General features: G+C 38.7%; 1 protein-coding gene across 1 annotated transcript; it reads left to right on the plus strand.

Moving 5' to 3' along the window:
* Positions 1–2,776: 2,776 nt before the first annotated feature.
* On the plus strand, positions 2,777–4,662 carry LOC122040204 (lysine histidine transporter 1-like). The gene is made up of 7 exons (XM_042599548.1): positions 2,777–2,943; positions 3,034–3,417; positions 3,505–3,898; positions 4,023–4,128; positions 4,214–4,305; positions 4,412–4,480; positions 4,564–4,662. Exons 1-7 carry the CDS (start codon positions 2,777–2,779, stop codon positions 4,660–4,662), a joined length of 1,311 nt encoding a protein of 436 aa, XP_042455482.1.
* The last annotated feature ends 18,878 nt before the right edge of the window (positions 4,663–23,540 follow it).

Here is a 23,540-nt window from a genome sequence, read left to right on the forward strand (position 1 = left end):
ATAAGGACGAGTCCTAGTGGGACTGTAGGTATTGGTCCAGCTTAAAGTCATTTTGGAAGTCTAAGCTGAGACCATGACTAGATCCCGATCTTAGTGAGACAGGATCCAATTAATAATGCTATTTTATAATTGTACTAACTTTATTTTGCAAGTTATTTTTTTATTATTGGCTAACATAAACTTATAGGATTAAATTGCAAAGATCAGCTCAGATAACAGTGTCCAAGTCACCTCAGAGCTACATGGAGATGCCTCAGAGCTGCGCGGAGATGCCTCGGAGCTGCGTGGAGGTGCCTCGGAGCTATGCTGAGGTGCCTTCGATAGGGCGGAGGTGCCCTCGCAAAGATAAAGTTTGTGGATAAACTTTCATTGCTCGGAGGCGCCCTTTGCATGGATAAACTGTGGAGTTCACGCACGGATAAGAGACGCTAGAGGTGCCCTGGAGATGTTGGAGGTACCTTCGACACTGTTTATAAGAGGGGTTTAGCTAGTAGTCAAGAGACAACACTTCTATGCAATTCTTTCATCATTCGATTGCTCCGACTATGTGCATATTATTGTGCTACTGCCGCAAGACTACTCTGCAACATCCGACCGCTATCGGCAGACCAACACTAACACACGGGCGCTTCAACTTCTACATCATTGTGTTGGATAACTTAATTTCAGTCATTTACTTTATTGCTTAAAAGAAGTATAGGTTGTTACACGTACCTTATATTCTCTTTGTATTCGATTACTCTTCTTAGAATTTACCAGTAGCAAATTTAGTGGATTATCCATCAATAGGTCAAAGAGATCTGAGTCTTGGAGTAGGAGTCGTCGAAGACACTTAACCAAGTAAATCAACCACATTTTGTTTTTCACTTTCATATTTAGTTTTATTTCGATGCGCACTTGATTTTGAAAAGCCGAAAAGACTCATTTTTAAATACATGTGATTCACCTTCATATGCCTATGATCCTGTAATATATGTGTTCAGCTCATTAATATTCATGAACAAAAATTATGAACTATTTGTAAATAATATTTAAGAAGAGAGTTTGTGAACTATAATTATCAATAAAGCTCTTATCAATATGGTAAATAAACAAATAAGTTCTCAAAATCTAGGTCACTAACCAACTAAATAAACTCAAAAATATAAAAATTTTAAATAATCAAACAAACTTAATTTGAGAGCCCAATAACATTTAAATACCAAGCTCAAGCCATGTTTGAACTAACCTCAAGCTTGTAAAAAAGAAACAAAGTCGTGCTTGAATAATTATTTTAACGATTTGATTTATTTTAGTCTCGACTTGACTTGATTATTTTATTAAATAAGTTTGAACAATATAAAGATTGACTTGATTTAGCTTGTTTATAACCCTACCAACATTTAGTTTATTTACAGTGCTAAAGGCTAGCATTTTTATTTTTTATGTTAGATAAAGTTTACATATTGATACCGTCTTTACTTAAAACACTAGAAGGCCAAACAGAATCACTTAAAACATTAACTTTAGACAATTTGATTATATTTGAAGTAAATATATATTTAAATGATAAATATACAATTATTTCATGAATTAATAAAAACTAATGGTCACCAGTGGTACAATAAGATTCCTTATATCTAAAACCTCAATTAAACTTGCTTTTAATGCTTCTTCTTTGTAGAGATTCAGCATTAACTTTGATTCATTCAACAATATTAGGAATAATAAAACAAGAATGTCATGATATACCACATAAAGAAAGTAAAACGCATATCTGCGCCAATTAATTTTCCTATGTTAACACATCGATTGAATATTCTTGCATACATTAACGGAAAATTTACAGCTGTTGTATATGCAAGAATTTATTGTGATTAAAGTGTGATTTTCCATTTGAAGAATATCCTTTCCCATTTTTCTATTAATTTCCCTTTTTATTATGAACTATTTCTTGTCATGGATATATTATATTTAGTTATCTACTAAATTACACACACATTTAATTCGTTATTTTCTTCATTTTGTATTGCAAATCAATTATTAATAAAAATAAAATTATAACCCAGCAACAAAGTTACCTAAGAAGTCTTAAAAAGCTTAATTGTCGCCTGTCTATATATTTCCATCTTCATTCGCCTTCATTCTCTCAGTTTTGGGCTGTTCTTTCCCACAAGCTCCCCTCTGATTGTTTTAACTGTAGACATGAGCACACAGGATTCCTCCATGCCACTGGAATCCGACAAGGTACTTTGAACTCATATATGAACTGCTGCATCAGAGACTTCTTTTTTCTTGACGGAAGATGTAGGAATTTATCTATTTTTCTCTATTAGTGTTTTTGTTTCAGCCTAGTTCTTCCTTTTTAAATTCTTCGATAAACTGAAGCAGGCCTTATTTTTCTTCTCTGCGTATTGTTTTCCTTTTTGTTTGTTCCATGAGTATGTTTTTTCGTTTTGAAGTGGTTTCTTACAGGTTTTACATTGCCATTGCACGGACAATCATGTAACCTAAGGGAAACAATTATTCTAAATCAATATGTAGAAGACATATGAAGCCTTGATCAACATAATTGTGATAATTGTCCATAGTCAAGGGAAAAAGCACCATAAGGTTTACACCTTGTTTTTTTGTCTTTGTTTTTCCACTTGTCCATGAGAACAAGAACAAAACTGTTGTTTGCCGGCCAACCTTGATTTTTTTCCCCATCGATGTACTATTTGAGAACGTGTAATTGTTTTCTTGGAAAAGATAACCGATAAGGAGAACTTTGAAGACTTTCGATGTTCTATCTGCAATGCTACTTGATGTTCTGCAGACATATAATGAGAAGAGCATTGATGATTGGCTCCCCATCACTTCTTCAAGGAATGCCAAGTGGTGGTATTCAGCCTTCCACAATGTCACAGCCATGGTTGGAGCCGGTGTCCTTAGCTTACCCTATGCTTTGGCTCAGCTTGGTTGGTAAGTTCTACCTCTTCCTCCACACTTACCACATCTTGTTTGGGTTAGGAAAAAAGGAAAATGATGGCCTTTGAGTTCATTCTTGAACAGGGGTCCGGGCATTACTGTCCTCGTTATCTCATGGATCATCACCCTGTACACCCTCTGGCAAATGGTGGAGATGCACGAGGTGGTTCCTGGAAAGCGTTTCGACCGGTATCATGAACTCGGGCAGCATGCTTTCGGGGAGAAACTTGGGCTTTGGATTGTGGTGCCCCAACAGCTTATTGTTGAGGTCGGGGTGAATATTGTTTACATGGTCACTGGTGGAAAATCTCTCAAGAAGTTCCATGATCTTGTTTGCCCTGACTGCAAGTCCATCAAGCTCACCTACTTCATCATGATCTTTGGCTCGTGTCATTTTGTTCTATCGCAGCTCCCCAACTTAAATTCAATTTCAGGTGTCTCCCTGGCTGCGGCAGTCATGTCCTTAAGGTTCTAAATCAATTACGACCATTCAAAGCATCATATTCACAATATACTCGTTCAATTTAATGATGGTATATATCTACTCTTTCCCAGTTACTCCACCATTGCATGGGCAGGTGCACTGCACAAAGGGAAGCAAGAAAATGTAGACTTTGGGTACAAGGCTTCGACCACGTCGGGAACAGTTTTCAACTTCTTTGCTGCACTGGGGGATGTAGCTTTTGCTTATGCTGGCCACAATGTTGTGTTGGAGATTCAAGCAACCATCCCCTCCACTCCTGAGAAGCCTTCTAAGAAGCCAATGTGGAAGGGTGTCGTTGTTGCCTACATCGTTGTGGCTATTTGCTACTTCCCAGTTGCGTTGATAGGTTATTGGGCTTTTGGCAATACTGTCGAGGACAATATCCTTATCACCCTCGAGAAGCCTAGTTGGCTCATTGCCATTGCCAACATGTTTGTGGTCATTCATGTCGTTGGGAGCTACCAGGTAATAAATAATACATTCCATCAGTAACATTAATTCTTTGTTGGCATTTTCCGTTCACAGGCAAATTTTCTCTTTTAAGTTTATTACTTTCCTTATTCCAGCCCTGTTCTGGTCCTATTTGCAGATATATGCCATGCCAGTTTTTGATATGATAGAAACAGTTCTTGTCAAGAGCCTGAAGTTCCGTCCCAGCCTAATGCTGCGCCTAATTTCTCGTTCAGTTTACGTTGGTCAGTTAGATTTCCTGATGTTTAATCTTAAAATCTTGAGCTCTTAACGCACCATGGCATCACTAATTCTATTTCTGGTTTTCAGCATTCACCATGTTTATTGCCATAGTCTTCCCCTTCTTTGGAGGACTCCTTGGATTTTTCGGTGGCTTTGCATTCGCGCCAACCACATATTTCGTAAGCATCTACTTGTTTTTATAATATAACCAATGTTTAATTCAGTTTACAGTGATCAATTCCTCAAGGTCAACAGTTCTCAAACTTTCTTGTAAACGTTAAACAGCTTCCATGTGTAATGTGGCTAGCTATCTACAAACCCAGAAGGTTTAGCTTGTCTTGGTTCACTAACTGGGTAACAAAACACAACTTGACCATTCCTTTGCATCACTTTATTTCTTAAACTTTGTTTAATTTCATTGTTTTGGTTTGCTCCAGATATGCATTATCCTTGGGGTTTTCCTGATGATCTTATCTCCTATCGGTGGACTAAGGCTGATTATTATACAAGCAAAGAACTACTCTTTCTTTTCCTAAGTTCTATTTGGCAAGTCTTTATGATAAGTTTACTTGGATGACAAGATTGTAGGGGGAGGAGAAGGAAGGGAAAATATCATACAATTCCACAGAGCACGAATCAGTTATGTGCATTTGTATCTTATTTACCTCTTCTGCCATCTCTTCTGATCTTTCCTCATAAGTAAACCAAGATTTATGTTCAAAGTTCGGTAACCATAAAATGTGTTGGACTCATGAGTCGCAGGGTTTGCTATATTGTGATAAATAGGGCGTGTAAATACTGTGATTGAAGTTTGGCCATCATATGTAGTTGATTCATTTCCTATTATATCTTGTGCGATGGCAACAAATTATATTGTGATAAATATTATCATGCCTAACAGTTTATTATCTTTTGAAAAATCACAAATATGATTTCAAAGATAAGAGAACCAAAAATACAAATATAAGCAAGCAATATAAAGTGCCAATGGGAGCAATTTAAGATATAAGATTAAAATACAATTATGAGCATTGTGCTGGCACCGTGGCCAACGTAGTTTTCATGCTATCAAATTATATTCTTTTCTTAGTTTAATTAAAATTTACTTCAACTGAGCTCATTCCTCTTTGACAAGTAGTATTGTTTCTGTCCTTTTTATAGTCCATGGGCAAGGATAGATATCTCCTTTTGATGTTTCTATCAAAAGGTCTCTTCAATTTTATCAACTTAATTATTAACTTCAAGAATTTGTCTAGTGTTAGGTAAGGTAACATGATATGTTTATTTTTTTTCTTCGTTGAGGATCATGTTGTCTTCTTTTATTGAGAAAGGTCCATAGATGACGATGTTATTTCTAGTAGAGGGTATTATCATGGAAGTTGCTAACAAGTAATAAATCAATAGGAATAGGATTTAGGAACTCCATAGTAGTAGGCATGTGGGTTGGGCCTTAGCTTTCTCTAACCAATGCAATATAATTTATTCGTTAGACTTAGGTTTTGTCTACTAAGGCTAATGGTAGGGAAGACAAATATGGTTGGTAAAAGGGGTGGGTAAAAGAGATTTTTCATCTATTGTTTTTATGGGAAAATATTTGAAAAAATATTTCTACAGTGAGTTGACAGGTGAGAAAATATAATTTTTTTATTATTTTATTTGTGACCTTGATGATAATATCTTTCTCTGTCATATCCTTTCGTATGACTGGATCGATCATCTCAAAAATAATCAAAGAGGTTAATTGAAATTATAATTTTTTTATTCTGCCACATCCTGCATTTATAGAGAAAAACCTTTGAAACCTCAACCTCGGTTACAAACCTTCGAAAATATATATATATATGTCCTGCTTGGCCAAAAACCTTCGTAACTCGACAAGTGGAACTCTCACTTGTCATATCACAATCATCTCCTCAATGTAGATGTTTGTAAACAAGACTACAAAACACATCTTTACATGTTCTAGCCATTCTTTTCCTTTGAACATTGTTATGTAGTATCACGAAGTCACGTGAGATTGGGGGCGAGCGTATTTACTTTTTACCATAACGAAATCATATGGGATTGCATAACATTACCTTTATCTCTTTCTTTGGTATACTAATTAATATTCATTTGATTCAAGTGTAGGAGAATAAACAATGATATTAGGATTTTTTTTTTTTTTCGATTTCTCATGGAAAATCAAAATAATTACAAGGAGATGTAGAAAATATGCCATATATCCTCATGGAATGTGAAACAAGGATGGTCAAATTTATACCTAACTCTATATGGATTACATCTTATATATAGTCTGATACCCATTATCTTTTATCAACCTATTAATGATAATGAATAATGAATTTAAGGTAAACGAGTCTACATATATAATATCCACATCCAAAAGCAAATATAATATTTAGATCATTTTAATAGGTTTGGACTTACGTGACAACATTAAGTGGATTATAAATTCATAATAAGCCCACCAAATGAATTATCAGATATATAAAATATCCAATAATCTCCCACTTGATCTACATTTGAAGATAATATAACACACAATATATTTCTTAGTTACATGTAACAATGTTAATCTTTATGCGTAAAAATACCCCTATAAATAATCTGGTTCATTAATTCTATCAACAATGACTAAAGGAGTCATAACTATTATAAATGTAATAAGTCTCACAATAATCACAATACGAATTTCATTAATGACATAAATCGGATATGGATGTGTAGCATGAAAATTACATAAAAGAAAATATGTACATGCACATTTTTAACTGATCCTCCTAATGACCCAAAGAATCCATGTCATATTTACAAATACCTTAAGGTAAATTGTAGTTGTAAACCATGACCTATTTTTTATGACTCAAAATAGAGTTTATATTATATTTACTACACCAAATGCTAAACTGCATTAAAAAATTATGATATCTTTATTTCAAAGTGATGATTAAAACCCATTACTATTGCAACAACAAAAAATTGTATGTGTGAAATGAACATATATACATAATAATAAAAGTGTTCATTACATAGAGCAATAAAATGACAAACATAAATACAGACTCCCTCTAAACAAGTACTTCACCCAATAGAAGCACCCCCATATGTGCAACATGCACATGAAACACCTTAGGTTGCAAGCCCTTGGTGAGTGGATTTGCAATTATAAAGTTTGTACAAATATGCTCTATCCACACTAAATCACTCTGAACTCTTTCTTTGACAGCTAGAAACTTAATGTTAATGTGTTTAGACTTCAATGAATTGTGATTTTTTTTAATACAATTTTGCAACTTTATTATCACAATTGATCTTCAATGGCCTATCAATACCATTGACGATCTATAATGTTATGATGATGTTTCGCAACCATATCCCTTGATTTGATGCTTCGTAGTAGGCTATAAACTCTGCCTCCATTGTACAAGTGGCTATAAGCATCTATTTGACGCTTTTCCAAGAGATAGCCCTTCCTGCCAACATAAAGACATAATCTAAGGTGGATCTCCTACTGTCTAAGCATCTTGTAAAGTCTACATCTGAATATCTAATAACATCTAGATGATTTGATATATGATACCCGAATTCTGTCATCTCTTGGAACAAAAGGTGTTTATATCAAGGTATGTTGTATTCCTAGAGAAAGAGTTTCTCTTGCAAGAAAATAGTGGGAGTGAGGCTAAACTTAGGGAAGTTCAAGAGACTCCAATCGAAGATGTTGGTGCAACATCCCTCAGGTCAAGGTTGACCTGTTGACCAAGCTTGAGTCTTGGTTTGAGTTTTGATGTTTGACAATACAAGGTTGATTGAAGAAGAGTCAAGTAGGTCAAGGATGACCGGATACTTGACTGGGAAGTCCTAACTGGGATGTTAGGCAGAAGGAAAGACCTAGTGAGTGAAGCTAGGCAGTGAGGAAAATCCTAATAAGTGAAGCTAGGTGAAAGTCCTGGTGAGTGAAGCTAGGCAGAAGAAAATCCTGGTGAGTGAAGCCATGTGAAAATCCTAGTGAGTGAAGCTAGGTGAAAGACCTGGTGAGTGAAGTCAGGCAGAAGAGAAGTCCTAGTGAGTGAAGCTAGGTAGATTGGAAGTCCTGGTGAGTGAAGTCATGCACGGGGAAATCCAGATGGGTCAAGGTTGACCAGACATCTGGTGAAAGTCCAAATAGGTCAAAGGATTGACTGGATACTTGGCACGGAGAGATCCAGATGGGTCAAGGTTGACCAGACATCTGGTGAAAGTCCAAGTAGGTCAAGGGAGTGACCGGATACTTGGCAAGATGAAGAAAAGTCCAAGTGGGTCAAAGGAAGTGACTGGACACTTGGTGAGGGAGTCCTAGTAGGTCAAGGGTGACCGGATGCTAGGCATGATGAACCAAGATGTCAAGGTTGACCGGATGTTTGTTTGGGAGGCTTGGGACTTGGTTTTGGGCAAAAACCAGAAGTCGAATAGATCAACCGATCGATTGGCTGGAGCCCAACCGATCGGTCAATCGATTGGGGTGTCCCTGCGAGAAGCCTTCGTCCCAATCGATCGGTGGATCGATTGGGAGGAAGTCGCAAGCGCACAGAATGCCTCTAGATCGATCGGCCGATCGATCCAGAGGTCCCAATCGATCAGTGAATCGATTGGGAAGGTGTTGTATGTCGCGATAAGCCCTAGATCGATCAGCCGATCGATCTAAGTGAATTTCCAGAGCACAGAGGCACTCTGGATCGATCCGTGGATCGATCCAAAGCCTCCCCGATCGATCGGGAGCAATCCAATCGATCGAGATCCGACCGTTGGCGCAGATAAAGGCCGTTGGCGTGCGTCTTCTTCAGTAGAACTTCTACTGTTCAATCACGATCTTCACCAGCAACTCCACAGCTCTCACTAAGCTCCAGATCGCCAGTTCTTGAAGGTTCTTGGAGGTTCTTCCAAGTCAAGAGGCGGATCAAAAGCAAGAAGAAGAAGCTAGGGTTAGGGCTTTTGTACTCATTGTAAGCTTGTGCTTGTATTTCATTACCTTTCCCTTTCTTCTTGTATTGAGAGTCTTGTAGGGCTTCTCCGCCTTTGGTAGTTACCATAAAGGAGTGTTTCATAGTGGAGGGTGCGTGAGTAGGTGTGGATCCTTAGACTAGTCACCTCTTGTGAGGTGGATACCAAGTAAACCATCCTTGTTAGCGTTGCGTGTTTTTGTTTCTTGTATTTCCGCTGCATATCTCTGAAGAAACAAGCAACGACGAGCACCTAGCACGCGACGAGCTATTAACCCCCCTCCCCCTCTAGCTACTTTTCGGTCCTAACAAGTGGTATCAGAGCGAGGCCACTCTTCACCGGAATCATCGCTGGAAGGGGCAAACAAAACAAGCAAAGCTAGAGGGTGAAGAAGTTGAAGAAATTCTACAAGTCGAAGACTTCATCAAAAGGCTCAACTTCAAGATGCAATTCCAAGATGGACTTGGATTTGAAACAAGGGTGGCTCCACCGTACACATCCACAAGCTTCGATTCTTAGAGATCAAGAATCGAAAATTTCTTGATGATGAAGATAGAGTAATGGTTTGCTCTCATGGAAGGATTTAAAGCTCCAATAAACTCCAAGGGCAAGCCTCTCAAGAAAAGCAAATGGAGTCAAGAGCAAGTTCAAAGGAGCAAGGCAAACGATAAAGTGACCAAGCTTTTGGTCAACTTATTGCCAAGCAATATTTTGGCTCAAGTTGGAGAATTCAAGGATGCCAAGGAGCTTTGGAGCAAGTTGGCATCAATTCATGAGATCCCCTCCACTATACCAAATCAAGAGGAATCCAAAGGCGACTCATTGGAGGAAGAGGAAGAGGACTCCGAAGTTGAAAGATGCTCAACTTCCGAAGAAGAAGTCCAAGAAGAAGCTTCATCCTCAAAGGAGAGCAAGGAAGGAGTATATTCCTTGTTTCATGTACAAGAGGATGAAGATGAAGGTGAAGCCTCCACCTCTAGGATTGAGGGGGAGCAATCTTCATTGACACCGGATCAAGAGCAAGAAGAATCCTCCACATCCGGGTCAAGAGAAGAAGAGGATGAAGAAGCTTCCACCTCCACGAATCAAGTCAAATCTATTGGAGGAGTATCATCTTCGGATCAAGAGGAAGCTTCTACCTCCGGATCAAAAGGAGAAGATGCCACCCCTACAAGAAAAGGTATAACAATTTCAATTACTAATAAAAAATCATATTATATGCTTTGAATGTAGGGAAAAAGGGCATTACAAAAGTAAATGCCCTAAATTGGCCAAGAAGAAAGGCCAAGTGGCACAAAAGGGCAAGGAGAGGCCCAAGGAGACCATCCCCAATACAAAGAATAGCAAGGAGCACATTGTGTGTTTCTCTTGCAATCAAAAGGGGCATTACCGAAGTCAATGCCCTAAGGGGAAGAAGAAGGTGGTCAAGGCTCTTGGAGGAAGCTCAACTCAAGGGGGAGCCTCCAAGGTAAAAAAGAAGGTATCTTTTATTGAGCCTACCCCTTTAAATTATGGTAAAGAGCATGCTAGTACTAACTTATATCATTTTAATGCTATTTACCATGAAAATAGGAGGCATGGTAAAATTAAGGAAAATCATATAGCTTATCATGCTAAAACCTCTCAACCTAGGGCTAGAAATGTAGATAAAAAACTAGGCAAGAACACTAAGGTCAATAACGATAAGCCTAGAAATAAAAAATGCTCATGGATTTAATGGAAAACCAAAAACTAAGGACTTAGTGATGGAAAATCAAGTCTTGAGGTCAAGACTTGACAAACTAGAAAAGACCCTAAAAAGGATGGAAAATATCCTTAAAGGGCAAAATGAGCAAAATCTAGGTTTAGGACAACAAGGGTCATCCAAGGGCCATAGAGGTTTGGGATACAAACCTAAAATCAAAAAGGATGTACCTACTTACCATAGGGTTCCATATAGCTATGAAATCAACCCTAAGTCTAGAAGTCAAGTCAAGGATACAAGGGAAGTCATCCCTAGAAGTATCTTTGCAACAACAAATGTGACTAAGACTTCTAAGAAGTCTAAGAAAGTCACTAACAAGGTCACAAGGGAGACTATCCCTAGAGTTGACCTAGAAAAAGTGACCAAGGCTTCTAAGAAGCCAAATAAGGTCACTAGGAAGGTATCTAGGGAAGTTATCCCTAGTGAATACCTAGAGCATCCAAGGAGCATCAATAGGTTTTGGGTTCCTAGGAGCATCTTCTCTACCCCATAGAAGGGTTAGAGAGTGTCAACTCTAAGAAGAAGGGTAGTTAACCCAACTTTGAAGAAATTGACACTCAAGGAGCATTTTCAAGGTTATTATTAACCTTTGAAAATGAAATGGATTTATGTTTACTCTTGGGAAGAGTAAAATGTGTCACAATTTGATAAATTGGATGATATTTTAAGTGACACAAATTGAGAGAATCATAAGAACTGCCAAGTTGGGATTTTGGTATGTTCTTAGGAAATTTAAGGTCAATCTAAGCCTTAATTTAAAGTGCTACTCTTGTGAAAAAATGAAATTTGCCAATATTTGAGGAATATACTTAATTTCAATTGGCAAAAATTAATCAAGAGAATTAGAAATACCAATATAGGTTTTGGCATTTTCTTGAAGAACTTTTGGGCAATCTAGGTTTAATTTTTAAGTTAGCTAAGATTAAGGATACTTAGATAGGTAATCTAGGTAATTTTATTTATGTTAAACCTTGTCATGTTATGTTTGCCCATCACATGCCATGACACCATATTTAGTTTTATATTTTTCATTCATGACTTATTATGAAAAATATAAAAATACCATGTCATGTCATACATACATCATCTAATTATAGGAATCTTTCTTTTGAAAGCTATTTCATTTTGATGTATGTCATAACATTATCATGCATTATGTTTAATTCTTTAAAAGCAAGGACAAATGGCATTTATCAACAAGTGTTTTCAACAAGTGTTTTCAACAAGTGTTGTCAACAAGTGGTATTAACAAGTAACATCCTAAGTGGATGTTCAATATCCACAAAATGCCTAGATAGATATGCATGATCCCTAGATTAGGGCAAAACCAAACTTTACATCTCACAAAGACCAATAAGATGACTTGTATGTGTTTTAGTGCACATTAGATACAAGTGAGATGTTAGGATGATGAACAAAACTCAAGATGTTGATTTAGTGCATTCTTTTTAGTTTTAAGTTCATCAAAACATATAGTTATGTGTTTTCCCATCATTGGAAAAGCTAATGTACAAGTAATGTGCATTAAGCCCAAGGAATATGGTGGGATATTGGTTTTGAAAATGTTTTTAAAATAATTTTGGAAAACCTTGGTGAAGGCTATCTTTTGAGAGTAATCACCATTGAATAGTTAAACATAAACTTGAAGAAAACATTAAAGTTTTTACAAGGTTTCAAGTTTGTGTCAATCTTTGAAAATATGAAGTATTTTCTTAGAAAACTATTTTTCCTTGATAGTATATACCCTAAATAATGTCTACACAAATTTTTACGATTTTTGGAATTTTGTAGATTTTTCTAGTGGCTTCTGAAATTCACAGAAAGTGAATTTCAGCAACTATCAGACCTCAATCAATCACCCGATCTATTGAAGGGTCTCAATCGATCGGGCGATCGATTGAGAGCAAACTTCTCACGAACAGAAGCTTTCTGGATCGATCCACCGATCGATCCAGCCCTCCTGAATCGATCAGTGGATCGATTCAGCAAGGTTCAATCGATTGGAACCCAACTCCAATCGGTCCAAGTTGCTGATTTTGGCTGGGAATGCCTGATTTCAGCATCTTTGAACCTATTTTAGTCTAGGTAACCATTCCAAACCCCTGGAAATATATTTGTATACATAAAAAGGGTGTTTTCATGTGGAAAACAAGGATGGATTGGTTAAGGAAGGCTAAGTTGAAGTTTAGGTTGAGGTTTGTTTCAAATTTTGAATATTTGAACCTCAAAACTTCTAAAATTGAGTTTCCTAAAGTTTTAGGGATTCCAAGTCATTGTTGGTGCAATGACAGAAGTTACCACCATGTCTTTAGGGGGAGGGACTCTTTAAAGACATGAAAATTATTTTTCATGAACCTTGGAAGGTGGTTAACCTTCCGTTAAGAACATGCTCAAGGTTGAGCGTTTGAACTTTAATGGGGAGTGGATATCCTCATTGTTCAAGTGGTTTCAAGTGGATAATGCTCAAGGATGGGCATTTGCCTACATTGGGGGAGAATGTAGGGTTAAGGATAATGAAGGGTATGGGACCTTCATTATCGTGTTGATCACAACGAGTGAAGTTGTGAACAATGATGAGCAACTCTTCAGGGGGAGAGTTTTCAACAAGTGAATTTGTTGATGTGTGCCCAAAAATGGGGCATGGTTTGATGTGTGCCAATAGGGGGAGAATGAAAGTGAGTAAGTTAGACTTTCATTACCTAGAGGGAGTTTGCTCTCTTAGGGGAAGAATAAAGGGCTTAACTTATGTATTCATTACCTAGTGGCATGAAGCAGGTTTAGGCTATGGGATTAGCCTAACTTACATGTGGTATTGTAAGTGATAGTGTTGGTATTGTCAAACATCAAAAAGGGGAGATTGTTGGTGCAACATCCCTCAAGTCAAGGTTAACTTGGTTGACTAAGCTTGAGTCTTGGTTTGGGTTTCGATGTTTGACAATACAAGGTTGATTGAAGAAGAGTCAAGTAGGTCAAGGATGACCGGATACTTGACTGGGAAGTCCTAACTGGGGTGTTAGGTAGAAGGAAAGACCTAGTGAGTGAAGCTAGGCAGTGAGGAAAATCCTAGTAAGTGAAGCTAGGTGAAAGTCATGGTGAGTGAAGCCAGGCAGAAGAAAATCCTGGTGAGTGAAGCCAGGTGAAAATCCTAGTGAGTGAAGCTAGGTGAAAGACCTGGTGATAGTGTTGGTATTGTCAAACATCAAAAAGGGGGAGATTGTTGGTGCAACATCCCTCATGTCAAGGTTGACCTGGTTGACCAAACTTGAGTCTTGGTTTGGGTTTCGATGTTTGACAATACAAGGTTGATTGAAGAAGAGTCAAGTAGGTCAAGGATGACCGGATACTTGACTGGGAAGTCCTAACTGGGATGTTAGGCAGAAGGAAAGACCTAGTGAGTGAAACTAGGCAGTGAGGAAAATCCTAGTAAGTGAAACTAGGTGAAAGTCCTGGTAAGTGAAGCCAGACAGAAGAAAATCCTGGTGAGTGAAGTCAGGTGAAAATCCTAGTGAGTGAAGCTAAGTGAAAGACCTAGTGAGTGAAGCCAGGCAGAAGAGAAGTCCTAGTGAGTGAAGGTAGGCAGATTGGAAGTCTTGGTGAGTGAAGCCAGGCACGGGGAAATCCAGATGGGTCAAGGTTGACCAGACATCTGGTGAAAGTCCAAGTAGGTCAAAGGATTGACTGGATACTTAGCACGGAGAGATCCAAATGGGTCAAGGTTGACCAAACATCTGGTGAAAGTCCAAGTAGGTCAAGGGAGTGACCGGATACTTGGAAAGATGAAGAAAAGTCCAAGTGGGTCAAAGGGAGTGACTGGATACTTGGTGAGGGAGTCCTAGCAGGTCAAGGGTGACCGGATGCTCGGCATGATGAACCAACATGTCAAGGTTGACCGGATGTTTGTTTGGGAGGCTTGGGACTTGGTTTTGGGCAAAAACCAGAAGTCGAATAGATCAGCCGATCGATTGGCTGGAGCCCAACCGATCGGTCGATCGATTGGGGTGTCCCTGCGAGAAGCCTTCGTCCCAATCGATCGGTGGATCGATTGGGAGGAAGTCGCGAGCGCACAGAATGCCTCTGGATCGATCGGCCGATCGATCCAGAGGTCCCAATCGATCAGTGAATCGATTGGGAAGGTGCTGTATGTCGCGATAAGCCCTGGATCGATCAGCCGATCGATCTAGGCGAATTTCCAGAGCACAGAGGCGCTCTGGATCGATCCGTGGATCGATCCAAAGCCTCCCCGATCGATTGGGAACAATCCAATCGATCGGGATCCGACCGTTAGCGCAGATAAAGGCCGTTAGCGTGCGTCTTCTTCGGTAGAACTTCTACTGTTCAATCACGATCTTCACCAGCAACTCCACATCTCTCACTAAGCTCCAGATCGCCAATTCTTGAAGATTCTTGGAGGTTCTTCCAAGTCAAGAGGCGGATCAAAAGCAAGAAGAAGAAGCTAGGGTTAGGGCTTTTGTACTCATTGTAAGCTTGTGCTTGTATTTCATTACCTTTCCCTTTCTTCTTGTATTGAGAGTCTTATAGGGCTTCTCCGCCTTTGGTAGTTACCATAAAGGAGTGTTTCATAGTGGAGGGTGCGTGAGTAGGTGTGGATCCTTGGACTAGTCACCTCTTGTGAGGTGGATACCAAGTAAACCATCCTTGTTAGTGTTGCGTGTTTTTGTTTCTTGTATTTCCACTGCATATCTGAAGAAACAAGCAACGACGAGCACCTAGCACGCGACGAGCTATTCACCCCCCCCCCCCTCTAGCTACTTTTCGGTCCTAACAGAAGAGAGGCTTAATCAGGAACCACAACTGATTATTCATGAGAATGAGGTAACAGATGAACCTATTGTTACACCACCTCTTCATAGATCTAGTAGGACACATCTAATTCCCAAGAAATATGAATTTCTCATATGTGAATCTAAAGATATGTTACTCATTGAGGATGAAAAACCTACAAGTTATGAAAAAGTTTTGAATAGTTCCAAAGGGACTCATGGTTAGAAGCCATAAAATCAGAAATAGATTTCATGTATAAAAACCAAGTTTAGAACTTGGTGGACCCACCTGAAGGCATAACAGTTATTGGGTGCAAGTAGATTTTCAAGAAAAAAAATGACATAGATGGTAATTTGATTACTTACAAAGCAAGATTGGTGGTAAAAGGCTATTGTCAAAAATATGATGTTGACTATGACGAAACCTTCTCACCAATAGCTATGCTTAAATCCATTCGGATACTCTTAGTCATTGTAACTCATTATGATTATGAGATATGACAAGTGAATGTGAAAATTTATTTGAGGATGTGTATATGATACAATCCGAGGGTTTCACATCGATTGATAAAACTAAAGTATACAAATTTTAATGATCTATTTATAGACTGAAGCAAGCATCAAAGAGTTGGAACATCCATTTTGATGAGCTAATCAAAGAGTTTGATTCTCATAAAATCTAGATGAACCTCGTGTGTACATAAACCTTAGTGGGAGTGCAGTCATATTGCTGGTGGCATAGGTGATAACTGTTGGGTTCGTCGGGCCGCGAAAACCGTTTTTTCGCGTCGCGGAAACCCCGAGTCACCCAAAGCCATGGATCTCGTGCAAAGATTCGTAAACAAAACTTTTCGAAAAACCTTTTTCTTGTACGAGTTTGTAAAAACTTTAGATCTACACTAAAGTTAAGATCATTACCCTTGTAGCGAAGCCCTTCGCGTTCCCGCTCGTCCAAGAAGTTGCCGGATCTCTAGACCGTCAAGCGTCGGTCCTCTAGAAGTATCCACACGAACAATTCTTGATGGAGAAAACCTAAACAAAGGTGTGCTAGCACCTTGATAGGTCACGGCAAGGAAGAGGAGGGAGAGCAAGGAGAGAACACAAGGAAGAAGAAGGAGTTACACCACTTGAATGGAAAAATGAATTCCCACTCCAACACAAAGTGGCCGGCCACTCTAAAAAAAAACTCCCAAATTAATTGCATTAATTGCAATTAATATGAAGCCATTAAAGAGAATGGCTTTGTAACTTCCATGAGGTGGCACCCATGATGATGTGGAACATCATTATTGGTCCACCTAATGTCAACTCACCAATGAGGTGGCAAAAGGTCAAGTCAAAATTGACCTTTGGTCTTCCTTCTCAAATCAAGTCAAACTTGACTTAATCTCTACCATGGTTGATCTAATCTAACCATTTGATTCGAGCCAACTTAATATAATGAATCTAATTCATTAAATTAAATTGATTCAATGAGTCAAAATCTAAATTAGACTCATTGAACACATGAATCAACTTGAGTCGAACTCAAGTTAGCCTAATTAGGATTACTCTTAATCCAATTTGATTCATCAAATGAATCTAATCATCTTGGTTCATCATATGAACCTAATCTCCATCTAATTGTCCTAAGTGTGTGACCCTATAGGTTCTTGTAACGTTGGCAATGCCCTAAACCCATTTAGGAGCATAAGTAATGAGCGGTATCTAGCAACACATCATTACTACCCAAGTTACAAGAATGTCGAGATCCGACATCACCTTGTGACTACTAATTGTGACTCCTCACAATATATGAGACATTGTCCTTCTATCCTAGACATCTAGATTGATCAATATGAGGCATAGACCGTGTCATCCTCTAATCAATCTAAATTTTGAACTCCAAGTAGACTCACTCGATCAAATGAGCTCAACATCTAATGTTGACTCATTTGGGCATGGCCATGCAATTAGTGGTCTCACTCTATCAAGAATACCGATGTCGCTCCCGTCATATGGGAGGGATAGATCTCATCTACATCACTCACATCCCTCTACATAATTCGTTATATACCCAGTAATCGCCTTTATAGTCCACCCAGTTATGGGTGACGTTTGACGAAACCAAAGTACATAACTCCTTATGTAGGGATCCATGGTGACTTCAGGTCTAAGGACTAATAGTCATACTAATAGCCACATGAGAAAGTATATGACACTCATATAACGATCCATGATACTTTCTCATGGCGGGTCATTCAGTATACATTCTCTAATGCATACCCATGTGTCAGCTTGATATCTCTATATCTATGACTTATGAGATCAAGTCATCGAGCTGACCTACATGCTAGTCTTATTGTATTAACATTGTCCCTGAATGTTAATACTCGACTAGGAATGATTTAGAGTAGTGTTCCCTATATCATCTCACTATCGATTCAACCAATCGATTGATATAGGTAAGAACCTTCTACTCAAGGACGCTATTATACTTAGTCTATTTGGCACTAATATAAATAAGTATAATAACCAAACAAATGCCTTTATTAATATACAAGAATATGATACAATAAGTCCATACAATCATCAAATGATTGGCTCTAGGGCTCTAACTAATAATAACGCTCACCCTAGACGCTCCTTATATCCTGTCCCCAGGTTATGTGAAGGGAGGTAAATCATGGATAACTACTAGCTTGAGAAATGACCAGTGCATGGAGGAGGGTAGGATTTTGACTACTACTAGGAATTGATCCCCATATCTTATAGTGGCAATACCCCATGCACTAGTCAATTGCCCATCCCGAGGGGATAAGTGCAGTCATATTACTAGTATTATATGTTGATGACATATTACTCATAGAAAATGATGTGCATATTCTATAGTTAGTTAAAGTTTGATTGTCCAAATGTTCTTTGTGAAAGACATAGGAGAAACAACTTATTTCCTTGGGATTAAGATATATAGAGATAGATGGAGAAAGTTGCTTGGTCTTTCACAATCTATATACATATATAAAGTGTGAAAACAATTTAGCATGGAAGAATTCAAGAGAGGTTTCTTCCCATGAGATATAAGATTCACCTTTTGAAGTCTATATATCTGAGCACACAAGATGAGAGGATATGTATAAGTCAGATCTCATATGTGTCAACTATAGGATCAATCATGTATACTATGTTATGTACTACATCTAATCTATATCGTATGCTCTGAGTGTCACGAGAAGATATCAGTCGGATCCAGGAATAGATCACCAATGGATCATTGGATGGTTGTCAAGGCAATCCTTAAGTACTTGAGAAAAACTAAGGATGTATCCTTGGTATATGGAGATGGTGATATGATAATTCGCGGATATATTAATACCAACTTTTAGACATACATGGATGACTCCAAATTATAGTCTGGATACATATTTACCTTAACTGGAGGCACAATAAGTTAGAAGAATTCCAAACAATAAACAATTATTGATTCTACCATTGAGGCGGAATATGTTACATCTTTTGAAACAACAAAGGAAGAGATTTGGATCAAGGAGTTCATCACTGAACTTCGTATGGTTCTGAGCATTGTTTAAGCATTACTATCTTACCACAATAACAATGGGGTCATTGTACATGCCAAGGAACTAAGGCCTCATCAATGATCTAAGCATATTCTTCGCCCCTATCATTTGATCAAGGAGATCAGAAGTAGGAAAGAAATATAAATTAAGAAAATTTTCACTGAAAGAAACCTAGCAGATCTTTTGATAAAAGTTCTATCACAAAGTAACTTTGAAAGTCACATTGAGTCCTCTAGTGTATGATACTAAGACAATTGACATTAGGTCAAGTGGGAGTATGTTATATTTGAGAGTGTCCTAAGGCAATAGCCTTAGATATTGTATTATTTATTAGATAAATAAATTTTTTTAGTTGAATGTACATTATATATGTATATGATATTAATTTTAAATTCAATTAATGAAGTACACAATACAATGCATAGCATGAGAGAAATTGTGATTGGATCACAATTAGTGGATATCTCTCCATGTATAATTACGTATGTATTAAAATATTCTCTAGTCGATGAATTGATGAGATTATGCATCATTAATTCTGTAAGACTAGCATATATTATTTGCCTTAATTTATCCAAGCAGTCTGTAAGGTCTCATGAGCGATAAATTAAAGAAGTTACTTACAAATTTCCAAAGAATGTCACGAGCGTTAACTAAGGAAGACATCTACAAAATTTCCTACAAATTATTAATTTTTTCAGAATTTAAAAGAAATTTATATGACACAGTTTAAGGGGATGGACCTATTAAGTTTGATGGAAGTCAATGATACCCAATTAAATTGAGAGTTGATGGAACTAATTACCCTAAGTTAGAATTAATAACCCTAAGTATAAGTATATAAAGTTTAGCTGAAATCCCTCGTCGTACTGTGCTCCCCAATCACCGTCACCTCTTCATCTCATCACCCACACGAGTGGCGACGGAGCTCTCTGCCGGTGTTTGAGATCCGACCAGGCATCGTTCCATGTGGGTGGTTTCTTTGAGGGTGTCGTGATCGAGCGCGACAATCACCAGCCATCTCATCGACGGTGCAAAACGGTTGGGCGAGGGTTTCCGCCGGAGGAACGAGGAAGCAAAGGCAAGTACTCTGCGATTATGTGGGTATGAGATCATTGAGGTAAGGATCGGTAGCTAGGAGCAGAGGATAGGTTGTCTTGAAGTGATTGTCTTCTTGAATGAGCTGTAATTTGAGGTTTATGATGTTCTCGCTGTTCTTGCCTGTTCTTGCTTTCTCGTGTTCGCAATGGATTGAACTTTCTTGTTTGAATCGGGGTTTCTTGCTTGGGTTCTTCATGATGGTTCAATTGTCGATATAGTCAATGATTGATTTTGATGTTACCTTGTTTCTTCTTGTTGGTTTGAGTTTCTGGATAGGCTCTTTGGAGATTTAGGTATGGAATGGTTGCTAACCTATTGTCTTTGATGTGTTCATTTATCTTGCGTTTCATTTATGGTTTTCAGCCACAAATTTAGGGATTTTCAAACGAATTCAATGTTGCCTTGATTCTTCTCGTTGATTCGAGTACCCTGATGGTTTTGGTTGGGAATTAGGCATGGTTGGTGGTGTTTGTTTTCCTATCGATTTAGGAAGTTTGGGATCAATTGTGGACTAATTGAGGTTGACCGGAGTGGTTTCTGATCTTCTGGTTGTTGCTGAATGTGTGGACATTTCACTAATCGTGATGTTGTGTTGTAGTTGATTCTGAAGATGTTCCCTCCTCCGTGATGTTCTCTGGCTTTCTTGACAGATCTGGGTTTTTAGATGGTTTTACGAACGTTTATTTTCTCTTGGATGCATTAGAACCTTGGATTGGAATTTGGGAGGTTTTGATTCTATTACAAAATAACATGCTATTCTGTTATGTTGATAGAGAATCCTTGTCCAATTTCTGGTTGCATTTCTTGGATAATTTCAGTTATGGTGCATGTGATTTCTTATGTTAAGTGTAGGAAGGTATATCTCCTTACTGTACTATTTTGGTAAAATATTGCTACGGTGTGACCTATTTATTTCTTTTGTTTTCTTTCTTCTTCACTATAGATTTAGGCTACTGGTTAGTAACTGAATGGTGTTGATTAAAGAAAGGTTCTTATGAATTAGGGTGTATACAGAATGAATGGAATGTGCTATTGATATAAGTATAATGTAGATAAACTAGGTTTTCTTATATAGCTAATTGGATGGGTATGAGTAAATGTGGTGATAGTATGGGATGGGTGCCTCGGGATGAGTTCCGAGGAGGTCCCTTCCAAACATGATTGATACTGTAATTTATGATTGATACTGTAATTTATGTTAGCTTCGGCTATATGATTACATGTTCTCCTAGAAGGTACCTCTAGGGTCATGAGACTGATTGACTCACTCAAAAAGTGGTTACCACTTTATGACATATCCACCCCTATTAACTGTGCAAACTCTTTTCTGTTGATGCAATCGACCTCAAAGGTTTTAATGTCCGATAAATATGTTTAAGTATGTTTAATAGAGCTTGATCATGGGAAGTCCTAGTTGTAGGCTAGGCAAGGGAAATCTCGGTATATCGTGGAAGCCAGGTGGATTCAATAGGTCTAGAAGACCTGATCCCTGGATAGCCGAATACTGAGGTAAGAAAAATCTTGATAGATCATGAAAGCCAGGTGGATAGGTCTAGAGGACCTGATCCCTGGGTAGCTGAATACTGAGTCTTGGTGAGTGAAGGCAGGTGGAGAAAATCCTAGGGGATGGTAACCTTACGTTCTGGTAAGTGAAGCCAGATGGAGAAAATCCTAGGAGGAAATAACCTTAAGTAACGAGAAGTCTTGGAGGAGTGAACTCCAAGTAAGGTTGATCGGATGATTTCCAGTTGACCACACGCGGTCGACCGGACCAGCGAATCTTGGTGATTCTAGGTTTAGTTTTACCATAGTATTCTGTATTGTTATTATTACTGCTGACTAATGTAGTATTGTAGGAAAGGCCTTAGTGGATCAGGCGATCAGATATTGAGCAGAGAAAGTCCAAACAAGTCTGGAAAATCAATGTTTGGTAGGTAAGTTGAGGTAAACAACTAGAGGAGCAATAGAGAGGTCGAGTTCCTAAAGGGAACAACCTAAGATCGCTGATCCAACTAAAGAAACCAGGAAGGTTTCCCAGTTGAGATTAAGATAGGTTCTACTGTTTAATATTACTCATGCATTATATATTACTGTGTTTGTTGAGATCGAAATATAGCTAGAGGGGGGGTGAATAGCTCGGCGCGATCTCGTGCTCGTCGTTGCTTGCTTCTTGCGATGATATGCAGTGGAAAATACAAAGAAACAAATACACAACGCTAATACTAGGGATTTACTTGGTATCCACCTCAAGAAGAGGTGACTAATCCAAGGATCCACACACTCACGCACCCTCCACTATGAAAACACTCCTTCTCGGTAACTACCGAAGGCTGAGAAGCCTTACAAGCTCTCAGTACAAGAAGAAAGGAAAGGGAAACAAAATACAATAGGATCTTACAAGTTTGCACAAGGAAACCCTAACCCTAACTTCTTCCTCGCCTCTTGACTTGGACGTGCACCAGCACAAGCCTCCAAGAACCTTCAAGAACTGGCGGTGAGAACTTTGTGGAGTCGCTGTGAAGATCGCTGAAGAGAAGAATTGAAGCCATGGAAGTTGTCTAGAGAGAAATGCTCGCCAATAGCTAAATACGACGCCAACGGTCGAATCCCAATCGATTGGATTGCTCCCAATCGATTGGGGAGGCTTTGGATTGATCAGTCGATCGATCCAGAGTGCCTCTGTGCTCTCAGGAATTGCTTGGATCGATCGGCTGATCGATCCAAGGCTTATCGCGCAGAATCGCGACTCCCAATCGATCGCCCGATCGATTGGAGGCTCTCAATCGATCGACTGATAGATTGGGAGGCTTTCTGTTCGTGCGGCACTTCTTCCCAATCGATCCACTAATCGATTGGGAGGAGGTTTATCGCGGGGACTCACCTAATCGATCAGTCGATCGATTGGGCATGAGCTAATCGATAGACTGATCGATCCAACTTCTGTTTTTTCTCAAAAACAAGTCCAAAGTCCCCGATACCAACATCCGGTCAACCATGACCTGTTGGTATATCATGCCTAGCATCCGGTCACCCTTGACCTGCTATGACTCCCTCACCAAGTGTCCGGTCAATCCCTTTGACCCATTTGGACTTTTCTCCTCGGGCCAAGTGTCCGGTCATACTTGACCCACTTGGACTTATCTCCACCAGGTGTCCGATCAACCTTGATCCACCTGGATTTCCCGTGCCAAGTATTCGGTCAATCCCTTTGACTTACTTGAACTTCCTAACACCAGATGTCTGATCAAACT

Source organism: Zingiber officinale, chromosome 2A, assembly GCF_018446385.1.
Source record: "Zingiber officinale cultivar Zhangliang chromosome 2A, Zo_v1.1, whole genome shotgun sequence".
NCBI lineage: Eukaryota > Viridiplantae > Streptophyta > Magnoliopsida > Zingiberales > Zingiberaceae > Zingiber > Zingiber officinale.

What these genes read in the sequence shown, in the direction of transcription:
- LOC122040204 (XM_042599548.1), top strand. Translation starts at nt 2,777, where the DNA reads ATGCTACTTGATGTTCTGCAGACATATAATGAGAAGAGCATTGATGAT. An exon ending in GCGGCAGTCATGTCCTTAAG is followed by an intron (nt 3,418 to 3,504) that starts GTTCTAAATCAA and finishes ACTCTTTCCCAG; the next exon opens with TTACTCCACCATTGCATGGG. An exon ending in TTCTCGTTCAGTTTACGTTG is followed by an intron (nt 4,129 to 4,213) that starts GTCAGTTAGATT and finishes TCTGGTTTTCAG; the next exon opens with CATTCACCATGTTTATTGCC.